Source organism: Chrysemys picta, chromosome 8, assembly GCF_011386835.1.
Source record: "Chrysemys picta bellii isolate R12L10 chromosome 8, ASM1138683v2, whole genome shotgun sequence".
Classification (NCBI taxonomy): domain Eukaryota; kingdom Metazoa; phylum Chordata; order Testudines; family Emydidae; genus Chrysemys; species Chrysemys picta.
Genome location: NC_088798.1, coordinates 330,779 through 352,818, shown reverse-complemented (window position 1 = coordinate 352,818; position 22,040 = coordinate 330,779). Strand labels below are relative to the sequence as shown.

General features: G+C 49.5%; 1 protein-coding gene across 4 annotated transcripts; it reads right to left on the bottom strand.

Moving 5' to 3' along the window:
• Positions 1 to 1,490: 1,490 nt before the first annotated feature.
• CDC20 (cell division cycle 20) lies at positions 1,491 to 17,879 on the bottom strand. 4 transcript variants are annotated; one of them, XM_065553662.1, is made up of 11 exons: positions 16,886 to 17,879; positions 16,225 to 16,674; positions 13,985 to 14,130; positions 11,829 to 11,925; positions 10,958 to 11,086; positions 9,038 to 9,234; positions 3,745 to 3,839; positions 2,947 to 3,178; positions 2,542 to 2,667; positions 2,141 to 2,258; positions 1,491 to 1,746 (listed from the first exon to the last, which is right to left on the bottom strand). In XM_065553662.1, exons 2-11 carry the CDS (start codon positions 16,445 to 16,447, stop codon positions 1,574 to 1,576), a joined length of 1,536 nt encoding a protein of 511 aa, XP_065409734.1. In that variant the 5' UTR covers positions 16,448 to 16,674; positions 16,886 to 17,879; the 3' UTR covers positions 1,491 to 1,573. The 4 variants fall into 4 exon arrangements, with proteins under 4 accessions (XP_065409734.1, XP_023959652.1, XP_005307162.1 ...); XM_024103884.3 differs by having other exon boundaries at positions 16,225 to 16,463; positions 17,215 to 17,459; XM_005307105.4 differs by having other exon boundaries at positions 16,225 to 16,463; positions 17,248 to 17,388.
• Positions 17,880 to 22,040: the final 4,161 nt, after the last annotated feature.

Here is a 22,040-nt window from a genome sequence, read left to right as displayed (position 1 = left end):
TGGTCTGTGTTGGTTGTAACATTTAGAAATTCCAAGGATGTTTAGTACAGGCCAGATCAGATCTCCAACATGCCTCCCTCAAATTGAAGGCCCCTGTGAGCATGTGACTTCCCCCTCCCACCTCCACATTGTAAACAGGTGCATAAGGAGACAATTATCCTGTTCCTTAGTGTGATTGGATGGTACAGCACCGACACTAACTAGTAGCCCAGGGTGTGGTTTATCTGTTAAGACATTGATCCACAAATGCAATCCTTTTCTTCCAAGTTATCACTGACCCAAGAACTAGGTAATGGTAGTGTTGACAGTGATACTCCTGCTCCTCATTTGTCCACTTGTTCCTACCCAACTAGGTTATAAGCATTATTTTAAGATACCAGTTGTGCAATTCATCTTACCCCATTGAAGTAATAGCACCTAGAGTGAATTTATGCTCATCTTTGAGCAATTCCAGGGCCTTGTTTGTTGCCAAACTCCTACCCTTAGTGCATAGGCAAGTCATTAATCATATCCCTTCCTGTGGTTTGGTTCCTTAATTTTGTTCTCAACATCTCAAGGAAGACTGCACAGCAAGGAGCACACATTGGAGGGAGAAGTCTTCCAGAAGGGACACACTCTAGCCCCCACCACTCCTTGTCTGTTAGCAAAATGAGCACTGGAGAGGGGCAGGAGCCATGCTGCCAAGTTCTGACCCAGTGCAAACAAGGGTTGAAGTAGTTCAGCTGTATTTCTACAATACTCCACAGGGCCAAGGGCCTCAGGTATCACAGACTGGGAAGTTGCCCTGAGCAGAGCATTGCATTTTGTAGTCCAGACACTAGCAATGCCCCATACACTGCTCTTGGCTGTTAGTGCCTATCTTTCTAAGGCAGCTGTGCACAGAAAGAATCAGTCTGCTGTAGGACAGGAATAATGAGGACCAAGCACAGCTGGGGAGACTATACCCATGGCAAGGGCCAGCCTTGCTTATACCTGGAGTCACCTTGCCAGCCCGAAGCAGATGGGCCACAAAAGCACAGGGATGACTGCTCGCAGGTGTCTACTTCAGCCCCCTTGGAGCTGGAAGGGGGAACATTGAACCTTAAAGTTTCCTTTTTGTCTGAGTCAAGCCCCCTAGCAATTCTAGGGACCAGCAGGAGCCTTGAGTCTGACCCAGGGGCAGTGATAGGCTGTTTCAAGGCACGGTGGTTTAAGAAAAAGCTTCTCAACCTTGCCACCACCACTTACCTCTACAGGAGCTATGCCAGCTTTACAGCTCAGTGCCCACCATAACTCCACTGTGCAGCACAGCTGCGGCCCAGCCAGTATAGAAGGGATTTGGTTGGGAGGGTTCTTCCCAGACCGGAAGGGCTCCAGACAGGTAGCCTAGCTCCTTGGCCAGCCACTTCCCTATTCCTGTGGCTGACTGACTGGATCACTGGCTGCCAGGGTCCAGCGGTGGCAGGTCTGATCCCAAGACAAGCCAGGGTCACTTATTCCATCAGACTCCATAAAAGCAGACTAAGGTATTTATTGACATTTAAAATACTGTACAGAGTGTAGCCACATCTCTTGCCAGTGGCATCTCGCAGGCTCACCGGATGCCCTGGTGAATGATGCTGCTCTTCGCACTGCTTGCCTTCTCCTTCTTCTTCACCGGATCCATCTCAAAGCAGCGCCAAAGCCGCAATGTTTCATCAGCGGCTGCAGATGCCACTATTGAGCCATCTGGGCTCATGGTCAGGTTCAGGACTCTGGCTGTGTGACCTGGGGAAGGAGGAGCTGCACTGTCAGGGCTCTGCTCACATCCCCCACCAATACCACAGTCCTTTTCAGCCACATTTATGCCCAATCACATTCCCAGTTCAGTCTGCTCTCCCCCCATAAACAGACTCCATCCTGCCCAGTTGATGCTCAGGCTGCCCTGGGCAGCTCTGCAAGGCTGAACACAGGAACTCAAAGGAGACCTGATCCCTCAGCCTTCCCTAGGGCGGAGTCACTTCCCAGCAGGACGTGCCTTGCTGCCATCGCCCCATCTCATAAGCATGCTGCTGCTGCTCTCACGAAGACTGGAGAGTGACTTTACTTTCAGGATCTGTCTGGATGCAGCCAAGCCCTTTTGCACTGCCTTGGATCCCAGCCCTCTCAGATGCAGGCCTACCTTTCAACTCTGTGACCTTGGCCATGGTAGGGTATTTCCACACCACCAGCTGATTATGTGCAAAGCCATGACCAGAAATGAACTCCTTGTAGTTTGTCGACCACAGGATGGAGCACACCTGTAAGGAGGCAGTTTGTTACACTGGCAGGTAGCAGACCAGCAGCCGCCTAGTTTGGGGACCAGCTCCTCACCTCCCAAAAGAGCCCACAAGGAAGGGGCACATACACTGCAGTAGTACCCAACATCCACCCCCATCCAGAGACAAGAAACCTCCCCCCAGCATCCCCCATGCTCTCCTGGGAAATATCCCAGGCCCTGGCCCTCAGGTTCCATCCCTTGGCAGCACTTATGCTGCTCACTGTGCCAAAGCGCAGTCTTGGACAGTCAGTGCTGAAGCTCACCTGGGAGTGGGCATCTACCGCGTTGAGGCAGGTTCCTGAACACACATTCCAGATCCTGATGTGTCTGTCACTTGTCCCACCACCTGTGGCCAGGACATTTGACTGCCATGGGCACCAGGCCACAGCCTACGAGAGAGGCACCAGTCATAAGACACGCAAGAACAGCTTGTGCCCCATTGCCCTTATAGGTCAGGCCAAGCCACAGCAGCTCTGCATCCATGCAGCAGCATGAGCAGCACTGGCTGGCCAGGATGCAGGCAGAGTCTTCATATGTCCCAGGAGAAGTCCCTCTCCAACAGATGGAGACTGCCAGTGCACTGACAGAGGAAAGTGGAACCCAGCAGCTGCTGCATCACTCTCTGCCCTGTGCACAACAAACAAGTCTCGCACAAGCCACCCACTCACCTTGACAGCACCCTGATGCTGAGTGAAGGTCTGCACAGGAGCAAAGTCACCACTGTCCCCTTGGGCACACGGCCAGACATTCACCAGGTTGTCATTGCCTCCACTGGCCAGGTAGCGACCATCGGGCGACCACTTGAGCCCACACACCTCCTGCGTGTGGCCAGCAAGCGTGGCCACGTGGTGCTCAGCAACCCGGACATCATGGTGATGGATATGACCGGTCCTCGCCCCACTGCAGAGGGAAGTTTCTGAGTCAGGGCCATATTGTGCTTGTGAGCTATATTCCATCTCAGCACTGCTCCAAGGGGCTCCCACTGCAGAGCTCCTGGACAGGCATTTCAGCAAGGGCAGCTATTCAGTGATGCTGTAATCTTGGTGTCACCTGCTACTGGGGACAGCGGAACACAGCAGCAGGGACTGCACTGCAGAGGACTCATACAGAGTTATGGGGAATGGAGGGCCCTCCCACTGCCCCTACATTTAGGGGCTTAAATCCAGCCCCTTCTAATCAGAGGCTAGGACATATACAGGTCCCTCCCCCAATCAGGGCAAGACACCAGGGAGGAGTTGCAGCAGCCCAGGGCAGAAACAGGCTGTTCACCAGGACTTCACTGACTTTCTATTGGCATCGGGGGAATCCGTGCCCTGGTTATGCTGAAGTGGGTCCATGCAAAACCGCACTTCTGACTTTGTGAACAGATCACGGAGCACATGTAGCGTCAATTTGGTTTTCCCATCTGTTCCTCTAGAGCAGGGGGCTCAGCAAAGTGTTTTGCAATGCCTTGGTTGTGTCCTTACCTGGAGAGAATGTAGCTGTTCCAGCTCAGTGACCCTACACGGGAAGAATGGCTGGTCATATTTCGGAGCCGTTTCTGTTGCTGTATGTCCCACAGCTGCAAAGAGACATTAAGAGCACTCATTTCTCTAATTGTGCAAGGAGAGGAGACTAGAGCCCTTGTCACATTGGTGCATTCCTTGGCTGTCAAATCCTGGGTCCCTTTGCTTGCAGGCTAGCATTTAAACCTCTCAGGGCACTAGGCTATGGAGCCATCCAAAGAATTTTATACCTGTTGCCCATGAGACAGTTGGAAACTCTAGATGTATATTGGGGGCCTTCCCAATTAGTTACCAAGTGCTAACAACTCAGTGCCATCGTCACAAAACTCACTAGAAGGCACTGCCCAGAGAGTTTGAACTTTGGACAATGGGAACATGAAGTAGAGCATATCCCTGCTGCCCTCCATGCACAGGCAGTACACTCTCTGAACAGGAATTAGCTTCATTCCACTAGCCCAGGAGAGGGAGTTTGCTGCCTTTAGAAGGATCTATAAGTAGTGTACGAGATGCCTATGTTTAGAGTGAAGGTTGCAAACTGCCTGCAATGCAGATACATTTCCACCCCCCTTGGCTCTGGCAGGCAGCAGCTCTAATGCATTAGCCTCCCCCTGGCATTCAGGAGTTTGAGGTGGTCACTTGGCATCTGTGCTGAGCCACTCACTCCATGAGCCAGGAGAGTTCTTCTGACCTAATAGTACAGTTTCCTTTGCTGCCCAGAGTGAGTGAAGCACACTGCCCTCCGGAGGTAGGACGTCATGCTCCGAGCAATACAGATTGCCTGCAAGCCAGCACTCAGGATTTAGAGACAGTGAAGCCACAAGGGTCCGTCCACACAGCAGTTCCTTCATCAAGCCCAATAGTTTGTTACTGAACTACCATATCTTATATTCAGAAACACTCACTCTTGATTTAAAGATTCTAAGTTCCATCACAGGCCCTCCTGGCCAGTACAGCGGGGATTGAACCAGGGAGCTCAAGGGCTAAAAGAATAAGCTGCTACAACTTGAGCTGAAGAGAGTCAAGGCTTGTGGAGCCCCTAGGCATAGTTGCTGCCCTGAGAAGCTCCCTCGGGCTGCTTAGCTGTGCTGCATTCAGAGCTGTACAACTGAGTACTTGTGCAGCCACAGCACTACTGATGGTCATGAAAACAGCCACACCAGGTCAGGCCAGTACTCCACCTAGCCCAGTATCCTGTCTGACAGTGCACAGTGCCAGGTGCTTCAGTGGGAGTGAAAAGAACAGGGCACTTTGTTACGTGATCCATATCATCCAGTCCCAGCTTCTGGCAGTCAAGAGTTTTAGGGACATCCGGAGCATGGGGTTGCGTCCCTGCCCATCCTGGCTAATTGCCATTGATGGATCTATCATCCATGAACTTCTCATTCTTTTTTGAACCCAGTTATTTGACCTCCACAACACTGCCTGACAACAAGTTCCTCAGGTTGACTGTGCGTTTTGTGAAGTAGTATTTCCGTATGTTTTAAGCCTGCTATCTATTAATTTCATTGGATGACCCTGATTTGTGTCTGTGAAGGGGGTAAATAACACTTCCTTATTCTATTTCTCCATACCATTCATGATTTTATAGACATCTATCTAGGGCTGTCAAGCAATTAAAAAAAATAAATTAATTGCGCTATTAAACAATAGAATACCATTTATTTTAATATTTTTGGATTGTTTTCTACATTTTCAAATCTATTGATTTCTATTACAACACAGAATACAAAGTGTACAGTGCTCACTTTGTAATAAAAATATAAATATTTGCACTGTAAAAAGAAAAGTATTAGGTGAATTGAAAACTACTACAAGTACTGTAGTGCAATCTCCATTGTGAAAGTTGAACTGACAAATGTAGAATCATGTACAAAAAAATAACTGCACTCAAAAACAAAACAATGTAAAACTTTAGAGCCTACAAGTCCTCTCAGTCCTGCTTGTTCAGCCAATCGCTCAAACAAGTTTGTTTTCATTTGCGGGAAATAATGCTGCCTGTTTCTTGTTTACAATGTCACCTGAAAGTGAGAACAGGCGTTCGCATGGCACTGTTGTAGCTGGCATTGCAAGGTATCTACGTGCCAGATATGCTAAACATTTGTATGTCCCTTCATGCTTCAATCACCATTCCAGAGGACATGCATCCAACCTGGTGATGGGTTCTGCTCGATAACGATCCAAAGCAGAGCAGACTGATGCATGTTCATTTTCATCATCTGAGTCAGATGCCACCAACAGAAGGTTGATTTTATTTTGGGGGGGTTTGGGCTTTGTAGATTCCACATCTGAATGTTGCTCTTTTAAGATTTCTGAAAGCATGCTCCACAGCTTATCCCGCTCAGATTTTGGAAGGCACTTCAGATTCTTAAACTTTTAGTCAAGTGCTGTAGCTATTTTTAGAAATCTCACATTGGTGGTACCTTCTTTGCATTTTGTCAAATCTGCTGTGAAAGTGTTCTTTAAATGAACATGTGCTGAGTCATCATCCGAGACTGCTATAACATGAAATACATGGCAGAATGTGGGTAAAACAGAGCAGGAAACATACAATTCTCCCCTAAAATGTTCAGTCACAAATTTAATTAATGCCCCCCCCCCGCCCTTTTCTTTCTTTTTTTTTTTTTTTAATTAAAAATGAGCATCAGCATGGAAGCATGTCCTCTGGAATGGTGGCCGAAGCACGAAGGGGCATTCGAATGTTTAGCATATCTGGCACGTAGATACCTTGCAATGCCAGCTACAACAGTGCCATGCGAACACCTGTTCTCACTTTCAGGTGACATTGTAAATAAGAAGCAGGCAGCATTATCTCCTGTACATGTAAACAAACTTGTTTGTCTTAGCGATTGGCTGAACAAGAAGTAGGACAGAGTGGACTTGTAGGCGCTAAAGTTTTACATTGTTTTGTTTTCGAGGGCAGTTATGTAACAGAAAAATATACAATTGTAAGTTACACTTCCACGATAAAGAGATTGCATTATGATACTTGTATGAGGTGAATTGAAAAATACTATTTCTTTTATGTTTACAGTGCAAAAATTTGTAATATAAAGTGAGAAGTGTACACTTTGTATTCTATGTTGTAATAGAAATCAATATATTTGAAAATGTAGAAAAACCATCCAAAATATTTAATGCATTTCAATTGGGAGTCTATTGTTTAACAGTGCGATTAATTGCACCAGTTAACTGCGATTAACTGACAGCCCTACTTCTATCATATCCCCCCCCCCCCCCATAGTCATTTCTTTCCCAAGCTGAACAGTCCCAGTCTTTTTAATCTTTCCTCATTTGGAAGCTGTTCCATACTCTTAATTTTTGTTGCCCTTCTCTCTACTTCTTCAAATTCTGATCCATCTTTTTTAAGATGGAGAGACCAGAACTGTATGTAATAGTCAAGGTATAAGCATACCATGGATTTATGTAGTGGCATATTTTCTGTCTTATTTATCTATCCTTTCTCCTAAGGATTCCTAACACTTAGCTTTTTTGACTGATGCTGCACATTGAGCAGATGTTTTCAGAGAACTATCCATGATGATGCCAAGATCTTTCATGAGTGGTAATAGCTAATTTAGATCCCAACATTTTAGATGCATAGTTGGGATTATGTTTTCCAATGGGAATTACTTGAAATCCAATGTTGATAAATGCAATCTGCCATTTTCTTGTCCAGTCACCCAGTTTTGTAAGATCCTTTTGTAACTCTTCGCTGTCTGCTTTGGACTTCACTATCCTGAGTAATTTAGAATCATCTGCAAGCTTTGCCACCTCACTGTTTATCTCTGTTTCCAGATCATTTATGAATATGTTGAACAGCACACGTCCCAGTATAGATCTTTGGGGGACTCTATGTACCTCTCAACTGAGTGAACTGACCATTTATCCCTACCCTTTGTTTCTCGTCTTTTAAGCAGTTACGATCCAAGAGGGTCTTCCCTCTTATCTCATGACTCCTTACTTTGCTTAAGACCCCTTGGTGAGTGACTTGTCAAAGGTTTCTGAAAGTCCAAGTTCACTATATCCACTGGATCACACTGGGCCACATGTTTGACCCCACTCAAACAATTAATGGATTGGTGAGGCATGATTTCCCTTTGCAAAAGTCACGTTGGCTCTTCCCCAGCATATCGTGTTCATCTATGAGCTGGATAATTCTGTTTAGTTTTAACCAGTTTGCCTAGTACTGAAGTTAGGCCTACTGGCCTGTAATTGCCAAGATCACCTCTGGAGACCTTTTTAAAAAGAAAAAGTATTACATTAGCTATCCTCCAGTTATCTATTACAGAAACTAATTTAAGCGATGGTTACATATCAGTTAGTAGTTTTGCAATTTTGTATCTGAGTTCCTTCAGAACTCTTGGGTGACTAGCATCTGGTCCTGGTGACTTATTACTGTTTAATTTATCAGTTTGTTCCAAAACTTCTATTGACCCCACAATCTGGAACAGTTCCTCAGATGTGTCACCTAAAAAGAATGGCTCAGGTGTGATAATCTCCCTCACATCCTATGCAGCGAAGACTGATGCAAAGAATTCATTTAGCTTCTCTGTAATGGCCTCATCTTCCTTGAATGCTTTTAGCATCTCAATCATCCAGTGGTCCCACTGATTGTTTCTGCTTCTGAAGCACTCAATTTTTGTTAAGTTTGTCTTTTGCTAGTTGCTCTTCAAATTCTTTTATGGCCAGCCTAATTGGTACTTTTACACTTGACTTGCCAGAGTTTGTTCCTTTCTGTTTTCCTCAGTAGGATTTGACTTCCAAATTTTAAAGGAAGTCTTTTGGTCTCTGAATGCCTTTTACACTCTGTTTAGCCATAGTGGTGTTTTTTGGTTCTCTTACTTTTTAAATTTGGGGTATACATGTAGTGAGCCTCTATTATGGTGTTTTTAAAGTTTCCATGCAGCTTGCAGGCATTTCACTCTTGTCACTGTGCCTTTTAATTTCTGTTTAAGAAGCTTCCTCATTTTTGTGCAGGTCTTTTTGAATTTTTAAATTCTGTTGTTGGGGAAGGGAGGCTAGTATTTTCCCCACTACAAGGATGTTAAGTTTATTACATTACAGTTGCTATTAGCAAGTGGTTCAGCTATATTCACCTTTTAGACCAGATCCTGCGTGTACTACTTAGAAATAAAGAATTGCCTCTCACCTTGTGGGTTCCAGGACTACCTGCTCCAAGAAGGCATCAACAATGGTCCCTGGGCAGGAGCCTCTATTTAAAAGGCTCTTCCCTGTACTGTGCAATTCCTCTCACCTGGACCTCAGCATTGCTGGTGCCAACAGCAAGGTAGTTTCCTTCTTTGATCCAGGACACTGATGAGATGTAGTCATCTGGCTGCTCCATCTGCAGCAGCTGGATGATCTCGCCAGAGGAGTAATTCCACAGATACACAGAGTTATCCAGAGCCACAGCCAGGAAGTTCTGGGAGCTCCAGTCAATGAGGTTCAGATCTAAGATCAGAAGACACAGCACAGGTCACCCATTATGCCCGCTGCTCATTACAATACCCCAGGGAAGTCTTGCCTGCAGCCTGGCTCAGCACCATGGCAAGAGACCCCCCCCAGTTCTTCACCCCCAATGCTGATGGACCAGGAACTCCCAACGGCACAACTGATTTATTCCTATAGTGCCACAGGTGTATGGGACTCTACAGGCAAGGGGATTGGCCTTGTGGCATGTTGGAGTCCTAGCTAACAAGATCAGCGCACTGAAGCTTTTCGTTCCAGTCCAGGTGCATGAAGCTCTGAACTCCCTTTCCTATAAGGTTAGATAGAGACACTATTCAGCAAGCCACCCAGAGTCAGCCTGTGTGTTAGTTTGCCCTAAGCGTGCCACTGACACAGCACTGACCGAGCTTAGAGAAGGCTCCATTGGTCCTCCAGGACCAAACTGCTGAGCCAAGGAAGGGAGCTGCCCTGCCGCGGCTGAGAACAGGCACTGTCTGCTATTTTCACCCCACCCACCTTACTCCTAGGTAGAACTACCTTCTCACTAAAGCAGCTGATTTTGGGGTAGGGGGATTGATGACTGACCCCAAGCCCCCTCATTCCTATAGGGAATTTTTGGCATCCTCTCAGAGAGAGGAACCCAGCCTGCACGGCAAAATGAAGGAAACAACAGCGATAAGAGCCCAAATTACCCCACCTATCTTTGGCCTTTTGAATGAGGTGCAACAGAAAGTGGTAAAAGCCACCACAATCCCTACAGGCTATGAGGCACAAAAGCTGCCAGTGTGATTGCCCAATGGGATAATCAGAGGCCTGAGAGTGGAGACAACTTGTCCTGAAGTGGAAGTGCAGCCAGACAGGAGCATTCAGAGTCAGGGTAGTAAGGAGAGCACAGAGTTAGTGCCAGCAACAGGAGTATAGAAGAAAAAGAGGCACTTTCAGATATCAGGAGATGGCGACCAGAGCCACCCACTCACAAAGGAAGGGCAGAAGTTAATTACAACTGAAAACGGCCAGTACTGAACCCTCTAAGCCTGACTTTTGAGTTCCTCTTCAAGAAGAGCAAGGGACTTGCCTTCTGCTCAACCGCATTCAAGTTTAAACATGCAAGCCAGCAGGTCTAGATGAGAGACAGTCTGACACTAATGGATTTGCTAAAGAACTCCTTTGGGAGTACACAAGGTTCTGCAGTCATAGAACCAAGGGAGAGGCACCATCCAAACAAGAGCAATCCCAGCAGGAAGTGCCTGGTGAGGCTAATTTCAGACCCTAGTGGAACAAGTCTTAGTACAGACTTCCAGAGGGGGATGGCCCTTCAAGTCATGAGAAGTCGGAGGTTAGAGAAAAAACCTGCTAGACCAAGTGAAGAACAGAATGGGTGAAGGGAATAAGGGGTGAACAAGACCAGGATCCTATGGAGAGACACTTTCAAAATCTTACTTAGAATTAGCTACAATGGGACACTCATATGGACTGACAAATGGGCTGGAGGATAGCCAACCAGTGGCACCAAGTGACAGCTTTGAGTTGGAGATGGTATCAAAGATATTGCAAGAACTCTTAAGTCTGATCTTATTTAATCTCTTCATGCAGAGTGAAGAGGAAGCAAGGAGTACCCTTGTGACATTTATAAAGGGCATGGCACAGGGAGGGTAGCAAATACTAGTATGGACAGGAATACAGCGGGCCACCGAGAGCCCTGCACACAGCAGCAGAACCTGCTTACAGTAGTCGTTACGGATCTCTGGCGCATCCAGGATCCGGTCTGGCATGGAGGGAATATATCTGCCATTCTTCCTGCTGGACCCAGGTGTTGTTTTCTGGCTGTAGAGCACTTTCAGGTTATTCTGGTAACCTGAAAACCAGAGAGACAGCAATGGTTACTCATTAGATAGTTTCTACCAACTCATCCTGGCAGACTTGTGGCTCACCTAGGCACAGGGAGTCTTGCACTGAAGGCAAAGCCAAGACTTAAAAGGGAGATGCACTTGCTTCAGGCCAGTGGAGCAAGCTGTAGTGCCAGTTATGACCCCTGCCCACTAGGAGACTAAGCTGATGAGTCTCACTCCTTTTATGTAACCCATCGAGCTACCTTCAGATGGCAGCTACTTTACCTGCTGAAACCAGATTCAAATTGGTGGGATTAGGAAGTTTCACTTTCCGCAATCCTCTGTTAATTAACAGTTTAATTGAAGCATGACTTAAATCAAGGATAGTATGGGGTGGGTGGGGGCTACCAAATCTTCTACTGCAGCCTTTCCTTGAAGGAGCTTAGGGCCAAAAGCAAATTCTTAGGGAAGATTTGCTCTTTTTAGTGCCAATGACCTGTGCAGCTACTGCTAAGCTTAGACTTGAGGGGTGTGCAGTGGTCAGGATGCCAGTAAGCCACAGACCACAAAGGAAAGCTATTAAGGAACTCATGGTGCTCCAGAGCTCAGTCTGGTACACAGCTATTTGAACACATCCCATTACTTGGGGTGGGAGAGTACACAGAACACCAGACAGGGTTCTGTTATGGATCCCTCCTTTGAGGGAAAGGAGCCCTTCTTCCCTCCAGCACAGAAGGTGCATTCAGATCACCCCCAAACCCGGCATACCTTCTGGGGCATTTTGAGGCTTCCCACTAAGCCGGAGGATCTTTGCTTCTTCCACATCAAACCCATTCAGATTCAGCGCCCAAGCCTTCTGTTGCTCCTGTAGAAAAGATACAGATCCGCTCAGGCAAACTAGAGTCTTCCTACCACATTCAGAGGGAATACAGGCAGAACAGGAATGTAGTTCAACAGCTCCGTGGCCCCATGGTCCCAGCGGTGCCATCAGCTTAAGGTAGTTCCCTCTGCTCCAGATGGTATGCTGCTTTGCTTGGAGAACCAGCTGCATGCAAGCCAGTTCTCCAGGCTGCCCCTAGTTCACTTGAACAGCTGTGTCCTGTTTGGCCAGTTTTGTAGTGTACCAACTGCCCCCAGATTTGCCCTTTTTTGCATCCCATTCTCAGTCTGGAAATATGGCCACGAGGGACTGGCTTTGTACAGCTGCTTCATGACTTGTCTATATGGAGAAATCATTCCAGAATAATATAGGCCGTGAATTTAAAGTGCCATAGCTATTGCTAAATAGCTTATTCCACAACAAGTGCTGTGGAATTTCCTTATGCAGCCAAGTCCTCAAGCTTTGAGCCTGGAATAGCCAGCTCTGTGTGTGCAAGTCTCAATTCTGAAGCACTTAGAGGAACGTGATCAGGAACAGTCAGCATGGATTCACCAAGGGCAAGTCATGCCTGACTAACCTAATTGCCTTCTATGATGAGAACTAGCTCTGTGGATGAGGGGAAAGCAATGGAAGTGTTATCAAAAGCTTAAAGTCAAAGAATATGTTTTCCCACAGTATTCTTGCCAGCAAGTTAAAGAAGTATGGGCTGGATGAATGGACTATAAAGGTGGATAGAAAGCTGGCTAGATCGTCAGACTCAACTTGTAGTGATCAATGGCTCCATATTTAGTTGGCAGCTGGTATCAAGCGGAGTGCCCCAAGGGTCAGGCCTGGGGCTGCTTTTGTTCAATATCTTCATTAATGATCTGGAGGATGGCATGGACTGCACTCTCAGCAAGTTTGCAGAGGACACTAAACTGGGAGGAGTGGTAGATACGCTGGAGGGTAGGGATAGGATACAGAGGGACCTAGACAAATTAGAGGATTGGGCCAAAAGAAATCCAATGAGTTTCAACAAGTGCAGAGTCCTGCACTTTGGACAGAAGCGGACTAGGGACAGAGCGGCTAGGCAGCAGTTCTGCAGAAAAGGACTTAGGGGTTACAGTGGACGAGAAGCTGGATATGAGTCAACAGTGTGCCCTTGTTGCCAAGAAGGCTAACGGCATTTTGGGCTGTATAAATAGGCGCATTGCCAGCAGATCGAGGGATGTGATAATTCCCCTCTGGTGAGCCTCATCTGGAATACTGTGTCCAGTTTTGGGCCCCACACTACAAGGATGTGGACAAATTGGAAAGAGTCCAGCGGAGGGCAACAAAAATGATTAGGGGGCTGGAGCACATGACTTATGAGGAGAGGCTGAAGGAACTGGGATTGTTTAGTCTGCAGAAGAGAAGAATGAGGGGGATTTGATAGCTGCTTTCAACTACCTGAAAGGGGGTTCCAAAGAGGATGGATTTAGACTGTTCTCAGTGGTACCAGATGACAGAACAAGGAGTAATGGTCTCAAGTTGCAGTGGGGGAGGTTTAGGTTGGATATTAGGAAAACAAATTTCACTATGAGGCTGGTGAAGCACTGGAACGGGTTACCTAGAGAGGTGGTGGAATCTCCTTCCTTAGAGGTTTTTAAGGTCAGGCTTGACAAAACCCTGGCTGGGATGATTTAGTTGGGAATTGGTCCTTCTTTGAGCAGGGGGTTGGACTAGATAACCTCCTGAGGTTCCTGCCAACCCTGATATTCTATGATTAGCCTTCCTCAAGTTTGCATTCAGACCTGCCAGATGCAGTGCAGGCCAGCCAAGGATCCCAAAGCATTATATGACAAGACAAAAAGCACACTCTGCCCTCATTCTTTGTCTCCTACAATAACTTTGTACAGCTCTACCCATTCCAGCCACCACTTTTCATGCCTCACTCCATAAAGATGAGTGCTGCAGATGTGAGCACCACACCAATTGCTCATCATGAAGCAGTGTGAATACTCTGAAGTTTGCTTCTCAGGAGAAGATTAGGAGGGACTGGCTCTTAGGAGAACGCGTTGCTCACCTTCTTGGTAGGTGTATCCTCAGAAGAATCATTCTCTTTGGTCAAGAGGAAGCTAGCGACCTCCATCTGCATGGCACTGCGGTTGGGAATATAGCGATCCCCGCCTGCCTTGGTCGGTGTGCTCTGGATTTTGGATCCTGATTTACCTGTGTTGTATACAGAAGAGAGCCATTCCATCTGCAGTTAGTTGAAGCAAACTGCCCAGCAAGGCCCCAGATAGACAGTGTTTGCCTCAAAGCCCTCAGGCACTGCTGGCTGCACACCGTGTTTTCCAGGCATTGGTGTTTTGCCAGCCTGGAGGCTCTAGTGCAGCCACACAAATCCCATGATCTCGATTGGCTGGGAAGAGACTGATGCAGTAGATAACCAGCTGCCTCCAATCCAATGATCATGTGCTGCTGGCCCTCTCTGAACCTCAGCACATCTTAGAAGGGCCTGGGTCCCAGCTTCACTTCATTAAGAGACACTCTGAACGCCAAAGCAATGGCTTCAGCAGCAGGCAGCATCACTCATAGCTCCAGGAAGAACTTCAACTTGTTTCAAAGGCTTGTCATTAACCTATACAGACCTCAGTCCTCTCCAGGAGCAGCCAAACAGAGATTCCTCTCGAGAGGGACTGAGGACAGACTGGTGGCACTGCCAAGTAGAAGGTCACCAGTATCCACTGTGCAGAACTCAGCAACACCAGAGCCCAGTCACAGTGACTGCAGCCACTTACAGACCCCAGAGCCAGGAATCCTTACATGGTAATTCAAAATGTTGGCTCAGACAACAAGGTCCATCTACCTCAGTAGCCTCTCGAACAGGGCCAGTTCCAGATGCAGCAGAGAAAGGTGTAACAACCCCCAAGTAGCAGATGTGCCCCATATAGGTCTCCTGCTGATCTCTTATAGAGATTAGCTTAACCTCTGACATGCAAAGTTTAAAATACCCCTTCTAGAATTTGTCAATTATGTTAACTCTGAATATTCTTGATATCCATATAAATGTCCATTCCCTTTCTGAATTGTGTCAAGTCCTTAGCCTCTATGATTTGCTGTGGCAGTAGGTTCCACAGTTTAATGTTTTATGAAAAAAAAAATTCCTTGTACTGGTTGTGAGTCTCCCCATCTTTCAATATAATTGAACATCCCCCCCTGTTCTGTGTTATGAGAAAGGGAGAACTAGAGTTCCTGATCTTCCCTCTCCAGGAAGAGGTTTTTTTGCCCTCCTGCACACGTATTATATTCTCCATCCCATTCATACTCTTAAGGTAACAAAACCAGTCTTCCCAAACACTCTTCACAGAAGAGCTTTCACAGACCATTCTCATTGCTTTTCTGAGCCCCCTCTAGTTCTGCGCTACTGAAGAGACAAGGTGCCCAGTGCAGTACACAGTATTCAGATGAGGCTAAACCAATGATTTAGGTAAAGGCATTAGAACAGAGGTCCACAAACTGTGGGGTACACCCCCCAGGGGCCCAGAGGAACATTCTCTGCTCTTGGCCCCAGCCTTGACCCCCTTATCCCTGTACACCCCCTCCTCCACCGGAGCTGTGGCCCAACTCCCAGCTCCAGATGTGAAGGGGCATGGATAGGGGTAAGGGGGGGGGCACACATGAGGTAACAGTTTGGGGACCACTGAATGAGAATATTCCTGTATTATTCACTATACCATTCCTAACGCAACCAAGCATTTTTTTTTTTTTTTTAAAACCACAGCTGCATACTTAGAGGTCTCCTCTCGGGCTGCCTTGGGGTTGCCAAGCTCCCTTTCTTGGGTTGACACAGTTAATTTAGAGGCCATCAGGTATATGAGGAGTTTAAGTTTCTCCCTTCAATGTGCAACATAGGATTCCATTTGCCATCATGCTGCCCATTCATCCAACATCTTCAGGCCTCGCTGAAGTTCTTCACAATTCTCTCCAGTTCAGACTATCCTCAGCAGCTGTGTCATCTGCACATTGTCCTGCCCTCACTGCTCATCCCCCTTTCCAGATCAGCAGTAAACGTATCAAACCACACAGAACCTAGTTCTGGTAGCCTTCTGCCATAAGGAGAACTAACCCTATTTGGTTTCCTCTTTGCCAGTTTTCGATCCCTGACAGTACTCTATCAGCCTTCTGTGCCCTGTCAACGGAGTCACACCAGCTAGGTTGCTGGTGCACTGCTTCCCACACAACCAGCTGGCTGATGCAGGGCCCCAAGTCTGCTCACCCACCTCCACACACCCAGGGGCACCAGCCCCAGCTCTGACTCACCGGGGGTCTTGGAGGGGGTTTTGCTGGTGCTGTGGGACCGGTTGGCTGGTTTCATGGGGGAGAGGCCAGTGCTGCTGGTGTTGGCAGGGCTGGGCCCGGGGCCAGCAACAGAGGCACTGCTCTCCTTGGCCTTGCGTTGCCATCGCGCCAGCGGGGCGTTGGGGATCGGGGTGTCCAGCTTCAGCAGACCGTGCAAGTCGCTCTCAAACACAAACTGCGCCATGGCAGGGGAGAGGTGTCTGGGGGAGGGGAGGGAGAGACCGACAGTGAGTCAGAGACCAGCCCCCAACCTCCTGCCAGACACGCCCCACTACACCCCACCTCGGGCTCCCCCCAACACACCCCGTGCTCCCCCCGCCAGACACCCCACACCCAAATACCCAGTGCCCCCCTCCTGCCAGACACCCCCCGCCCACACACCCCGGGCTCCCCCCCGCCCACACACACACCCTGACACACCCTGTGCTCCCCCCCCGCCAGACACCCCGACACACCCCAGGCTCCCCCCCTGCCAGACACCGCCCACCCACACACCACGGGCTCTCCGCCCAGCCCACACACACACCCCGACACACTCCAGGCTCCCCCCCCCGCCAGACACCCCACACCCAAATACCCAGTGCCCCCCTCCTGCCAGACACCCCCCACCCACACACATCACGGGCTCTCCCCCGCCCAAACACCCCCCCCAACACACCCCATACTCCCCCCACCAGACACCCCCCACCCAAATACCCAGTGCCCCCCTCCTGCCAGACACCCCCCGCCCACACACACCCCGGGCTCCCCCCCCGCCCACACACACCCCGGGCTCCCCCCCCGCCCACACACACCCCCTGACACACCCCGTGCTCCCCCCCGCCAGACACCCCGACACACTCCAGGCTCCCCCCCGCCAGACCCCGCTACCCAGTGCCCCCCTCCTGCCAGACCCCCCCACACCACACCACACCCACACACCCCGCACCGCCTCCCCACACACACACTCACACTCCGACCCCCCCGGGCAGATCGGAGACAGACCGGCGGGGAGGGGAGTTAACCGCAGAGACCGGCCGGGGGGCGCGCGGCGGGGCGGGGCAAGTCAGGTCACAGCCGGGGATACCGGGACACGACACCTCGCGCTCGCGGTCCCTCCGTCAGCCTCCGCTCTCCAAGCTCCGCCCCCTCGCGCCGCTTAAACCTGCCGCCCCAAGCCTCCATTGGCCACTTCAAACCCAACTGCCGCCGGCACCATGGCGACCCGACTCCCTGTCCCTATTGGCCCGCACGGACTCGGGGGCGGGGTTTAGCCCTGAGACTACGCCGGCAGCGTCCGTCTCGCGAGACTAGGGGCTTTGACCCTTGACGCGAGCCACGGTCACGTGACCTCAGACCTGGTCTGCTGATTGGCCGGAAGCGCCAGTCTGGGGGTCGGTGTTGGCCGGCCGGCCGGCCTGGCCCGGGGGAGGGGCTGAAGCCCAATCCCAACCCGAGCTACTAACCCCCCCCCCCCCCCCAGCCCAGCCTCACCCCCCCCCCCCCCCCTCAGCCGCGGAGCCCGGCCCGCCGTCCCTGGCACGCGGGCGCTCGTTGCTGGGTCACTGATCAGCTGCTGAGTTGGGCGGGGGGGGCGAGTGGAGCTTTTCCAGCCTTGCCCACAAAGCCCGAGCCCCCCCGCCCGGGGTGACCGGACAGCAAGTGTGAAAACCGGGGGGGGACGGACTAGGCGCCTATCTAAGAAAAAGACCCAGAAATCGGGCCATCTGGTCACCCCACACCCGCCCGAGGTGCTGGTTGCACTAGTTGTGCATTGTCCAGAGGGTGACAACATGTCTGCTCGCCTCAGCTTTCCCGTGGGGCTCGGCTGCCCCATTGCACTCGCTGGGTCTGGCTCCCGCCTCGGCCAAGCTCAGAGGCCCTGCTGGAGTCTGAGCGGGTCTGTGGGTTTGGCTCATTTTTGACTGGAAACAATCAATCGAGGGATCTTCCCGAGTGCCACTCATTCTTGGCCCCAGAATGATCTGTTACTTGACTTGCTCCCTGCAGACTGGAGAGCTACACAACAGGATCATCCCTCTGCTTTTAATGTGATGTGATCAGCAGTGAAATAGTTAGCTATGCTGGCACTTCATCCCTGGTCTCCGAGTTAGAGAAATGCCTTTCAGAACTGTTGTTGCAGGTTCTCAGTAAACTCAGGTAGATATTGGTGCATAGGTTATACCAGGGGCCAGATTTTAAACCATATTTAGGGTGTCTAAAGTTGCAGATAGGTGTCTAGGGAATTTTCAGATGCCTAGGTGCCTAAGGCCAGGTCTACACTAACCCCCTAATTCGAACTAAGGTACGCAACTTCAGCTACGTGAATAACGTAGCTGAAGTTCGAAGTACCTTAGTTCGAACTTACCTCGGTCCACACGCGGCAGGCAGGCTCCCCCGTCAACTCCGCGGTACTCCTCTTATCTAGCTGGAGTACCGCAGTCGACGGCGAGCACTTCCAGGTTCGACTTATCGCGTCCAGACAAGATGCGATAAGTCGAACCTAGAAGTTCGATCGCTCGCCGCCAAACTACCGGGTAAGTGTAGACCTACCCTTACTCTTATGGGGAGCTTAGAGAAATAACAGCACCATAGAGGGAAGTTAGGTGCCCATGGGAATTAGATGCCTAGGCACTTTCGAAAATCCTACTACCTGCCTGTCAGCAGATTTAGGTGCCCAGATAACTTTGAAAATCTGGCTGGGAGGCTTTATGTATACTACAAAAGTATAAATTAATTTCAAAATTGATTTAGGGAAACAGGCACAATCCACTAATGTAGACACGTTTAAACTGGTTTAACTGGCTTTTAAGCTTAGGAAAGGTTTCTGTCCCCATGGATAGTGGCATACAAGCTCAAGTGAGACTTGAACATAAATGAGAAATCCTGGCACACTGGTCTCAGACAGCCCACGGCAAGGTCAGAGAAAGGGCCTTCCACAGCCACAGCAGCAGCAATTCATTTCAGTTTGCCTGAGAGAATGAGACCAGAGCCCTCAGACACTAGCTTAGTACAAGTAATACGTGGTAGTAAAGGACAGACAGGCCCATTTCTGAAAGCTTTGTTTCCCAATAATATTTCTTTCCCCACCTTGTGTGTGGAACACATGCAGAAGCAGTTAGGTAGCTATGTTGGGAACCGTGGTATGTCTGGCCAGAGAGAGCAGCGTGTGCATGCCCGGTGCTCTCCGCAGTGTAGCTGTGTGACGTGGGGAGGTTGCAGTCTTCCCCCGCTATCTATACCTTTGGACCCACCGTTCACCTCTCCCATCCATGAGGCTTGGTGACTGGCATGCCCTCAGAGCAAGGCTCCCCTGCCGCTAGCGGCTGGTGCTGAAAACAGCAATCAGGACTGTGTTCTGCCTGCTCTGCTGTCCATAAAGGGTGACAGCAAGTGTGAAAAATCAGGACAGGGGGTGGGGAGTACTAGGAGCCTATATAAGAAAAAGACCCAAAAATCGGGACTGTCTCTATAAAATTGGGACATCTGCTCACCCTAGTGCTACAGGATTTTAAACTGGTCCTGTTGGTTATTACTAAGGCCTGGGGGCAATGACTGCACTGTGTGCCTAGTGATGATTCACGTAAGGGAGCTAGAGGATAACTCATGACTAAGCCCATTACAAGGAGGGTTTCAGTTCGCCTAGTTAGAAGGGTGGCAGGGGAGAGCAGGAAGACCTTTAAGGCTGGGAGTTCGTGCTAATCTGGTGTGTGTAACCCCTTCATATCATCACATAAATTTATCAAGCTCCATCTTAAAACTAATTACATTTCTTGTCCCCACTGCTCCTGGTGAGAGGCTGTTTCAGAGCCTCACTCCTCTGATGCTTAGAAAGCTTCTAATTTTGAGGCTAAAGTTACTCACGGCAAGTTTATCCCCATTTGTTTTGGTGCCAATATTTTCCTTTAGCTCCAATAGCTCTTCTCCGTCCCTGGCGTTTACCCCTCTGATAAATGTAGAGAGAACAATCAGGTCCCCTATCAGTCTTCATTTTGCTGCGCTAAATAAGCCAAGCTCTTCCAGTCTCCTCTTGTACAATAGGCTCTCCATTTCCCTGATCATCCTAGTAGCCCTTCTCTGCACCTGTTCCAGTTTGGATTCAGATTGCCCCAGCCCCTGTGTAATCTTCAGCATGAAACAGGCTGCTTCCCTTCTGTTACCTGAAACACTGTGACAGACTCACTTATGTGAGGGCCTCTGCATTAGGGCCAAATGTGTGCATGCACTCACATCTGGGCTCATGTATGTACACACATGTCTTAGGTGTGAGCAGCATGTCTGGGCATGTGCATGTGGCAGCAGGGACTGGAAGTTTAAGCTGTGGGGGGTGTAACAGCAACAGACCCCCGGTTGTCAGTGGGCGGCATCAAACCTGGGACCTCTGGAGCTTAGTGCATGAGCCTCTCCTGCATGAGCTCAAAGCCATGTGGCTATTAGCTCAGGCTGCAGAGCAGATGCATTAATCTCTCTCTAAGTGGTCTCCGTGCCACTAGATGGGACAGAACACCACGCCCAGAAGGTGTGTGGGTTACCAGGGCACCCTTCCTGGCATTGCCGCCAGCTCTGAGTGGGCAAATCCCTTCTCTGAGCCTTAGTTTCCCCAGCTGCACTGGGGAGGTGCAGGTTTTTGGTCTGCTGTTAATTCCTCAGTATCATTATTGACACAGATTGTCTCCTTCCCTCTCCCTGTTCCAAAACCGAGATAGGAAGGGGCTTTGATATGTTCTTCCCCTCTGCTGCATGGTTGGGGGAGTAAGCCACCTTCTTGGTCCCTCTTCACCATCCCCAGTCCTCAAAGAGGCCCCTGTACAGGTTCAGCTCCAAAGTGGGGGAAGGGTGCAGACTGGGTGAGCTGGGACGCACATTATTCCCCCACCCTCCCTCACCGCAAATCATAAGCAGAAGCAATAATATGGCCAGGGCCCTGTGGCGCCTCCTATGGGTTCTGGGAGAAACCAGGACCACCAGGAGTCACTGCTACCATGGCTCCAATGGAACTCACTGCCAGGGGATGGGGGGTAGGTACTGGCTGGGGCTGATGTACAGAGCCTGTGCACTCATGGCTCTGGCCTCCCACCACTCCCTGGGGATAAACCAGCTTCGGAGAGTCTCCCCTGAGGCTTTTCCCACTGATAGAACAGTGTGAGATATTCTCTCAGTGAGCTCCAAATCCACAGAGGTTTTATAGAGGAGGTGAGAATCCAGGCCACCTTCCTACTGCACCTCGGGAAGGGAAGTGTCAAGCAGTCTAACTGTATATGCAAACAGCTGTATCGTGACTGGCCATGGCTGAGTCCTCTGAAATCTGTTGCTCTCCTTGGCTGATCCAATCAGGTAACACATTCAGATCTATTCTACTCAATTTAGGTTCCTTATGCTGTGCTCTTCAGGGTAGTATCTGAGCACCTCCCACTAGCGCATAAAGTGACTAACGTCTGTCCAGGGCCGGCTCCAGGGTGTTGGCCGCCCCAAGCAGCCAAACAAACCAACAAACAAAAAAGCCGCGATCGTGATCTGAGGCGGCAATTCAGTGGGAGGTCCTCTCCGAGCAGCAGTGAGGGACCGTCCGTCAAATTGCCGCCAAACAGCTGGACGTGCCGCCCCTCTCCGAAGTGGCCGCCCCAAGCACCTGCTTGGTAAGCTGGTGCCTGGAGCCGGCCCTGCGTCTGTCCTGTATGTATTCTCTCCTCCGGTTCTTCATGGGAGAAGTATACGCAAGGGAATGGTTTAGGATTTTTAAAATACATATACACATACTTTATTTTTTAAAGAAAGCAAGGCCCTTCAGTTTGAGAGAT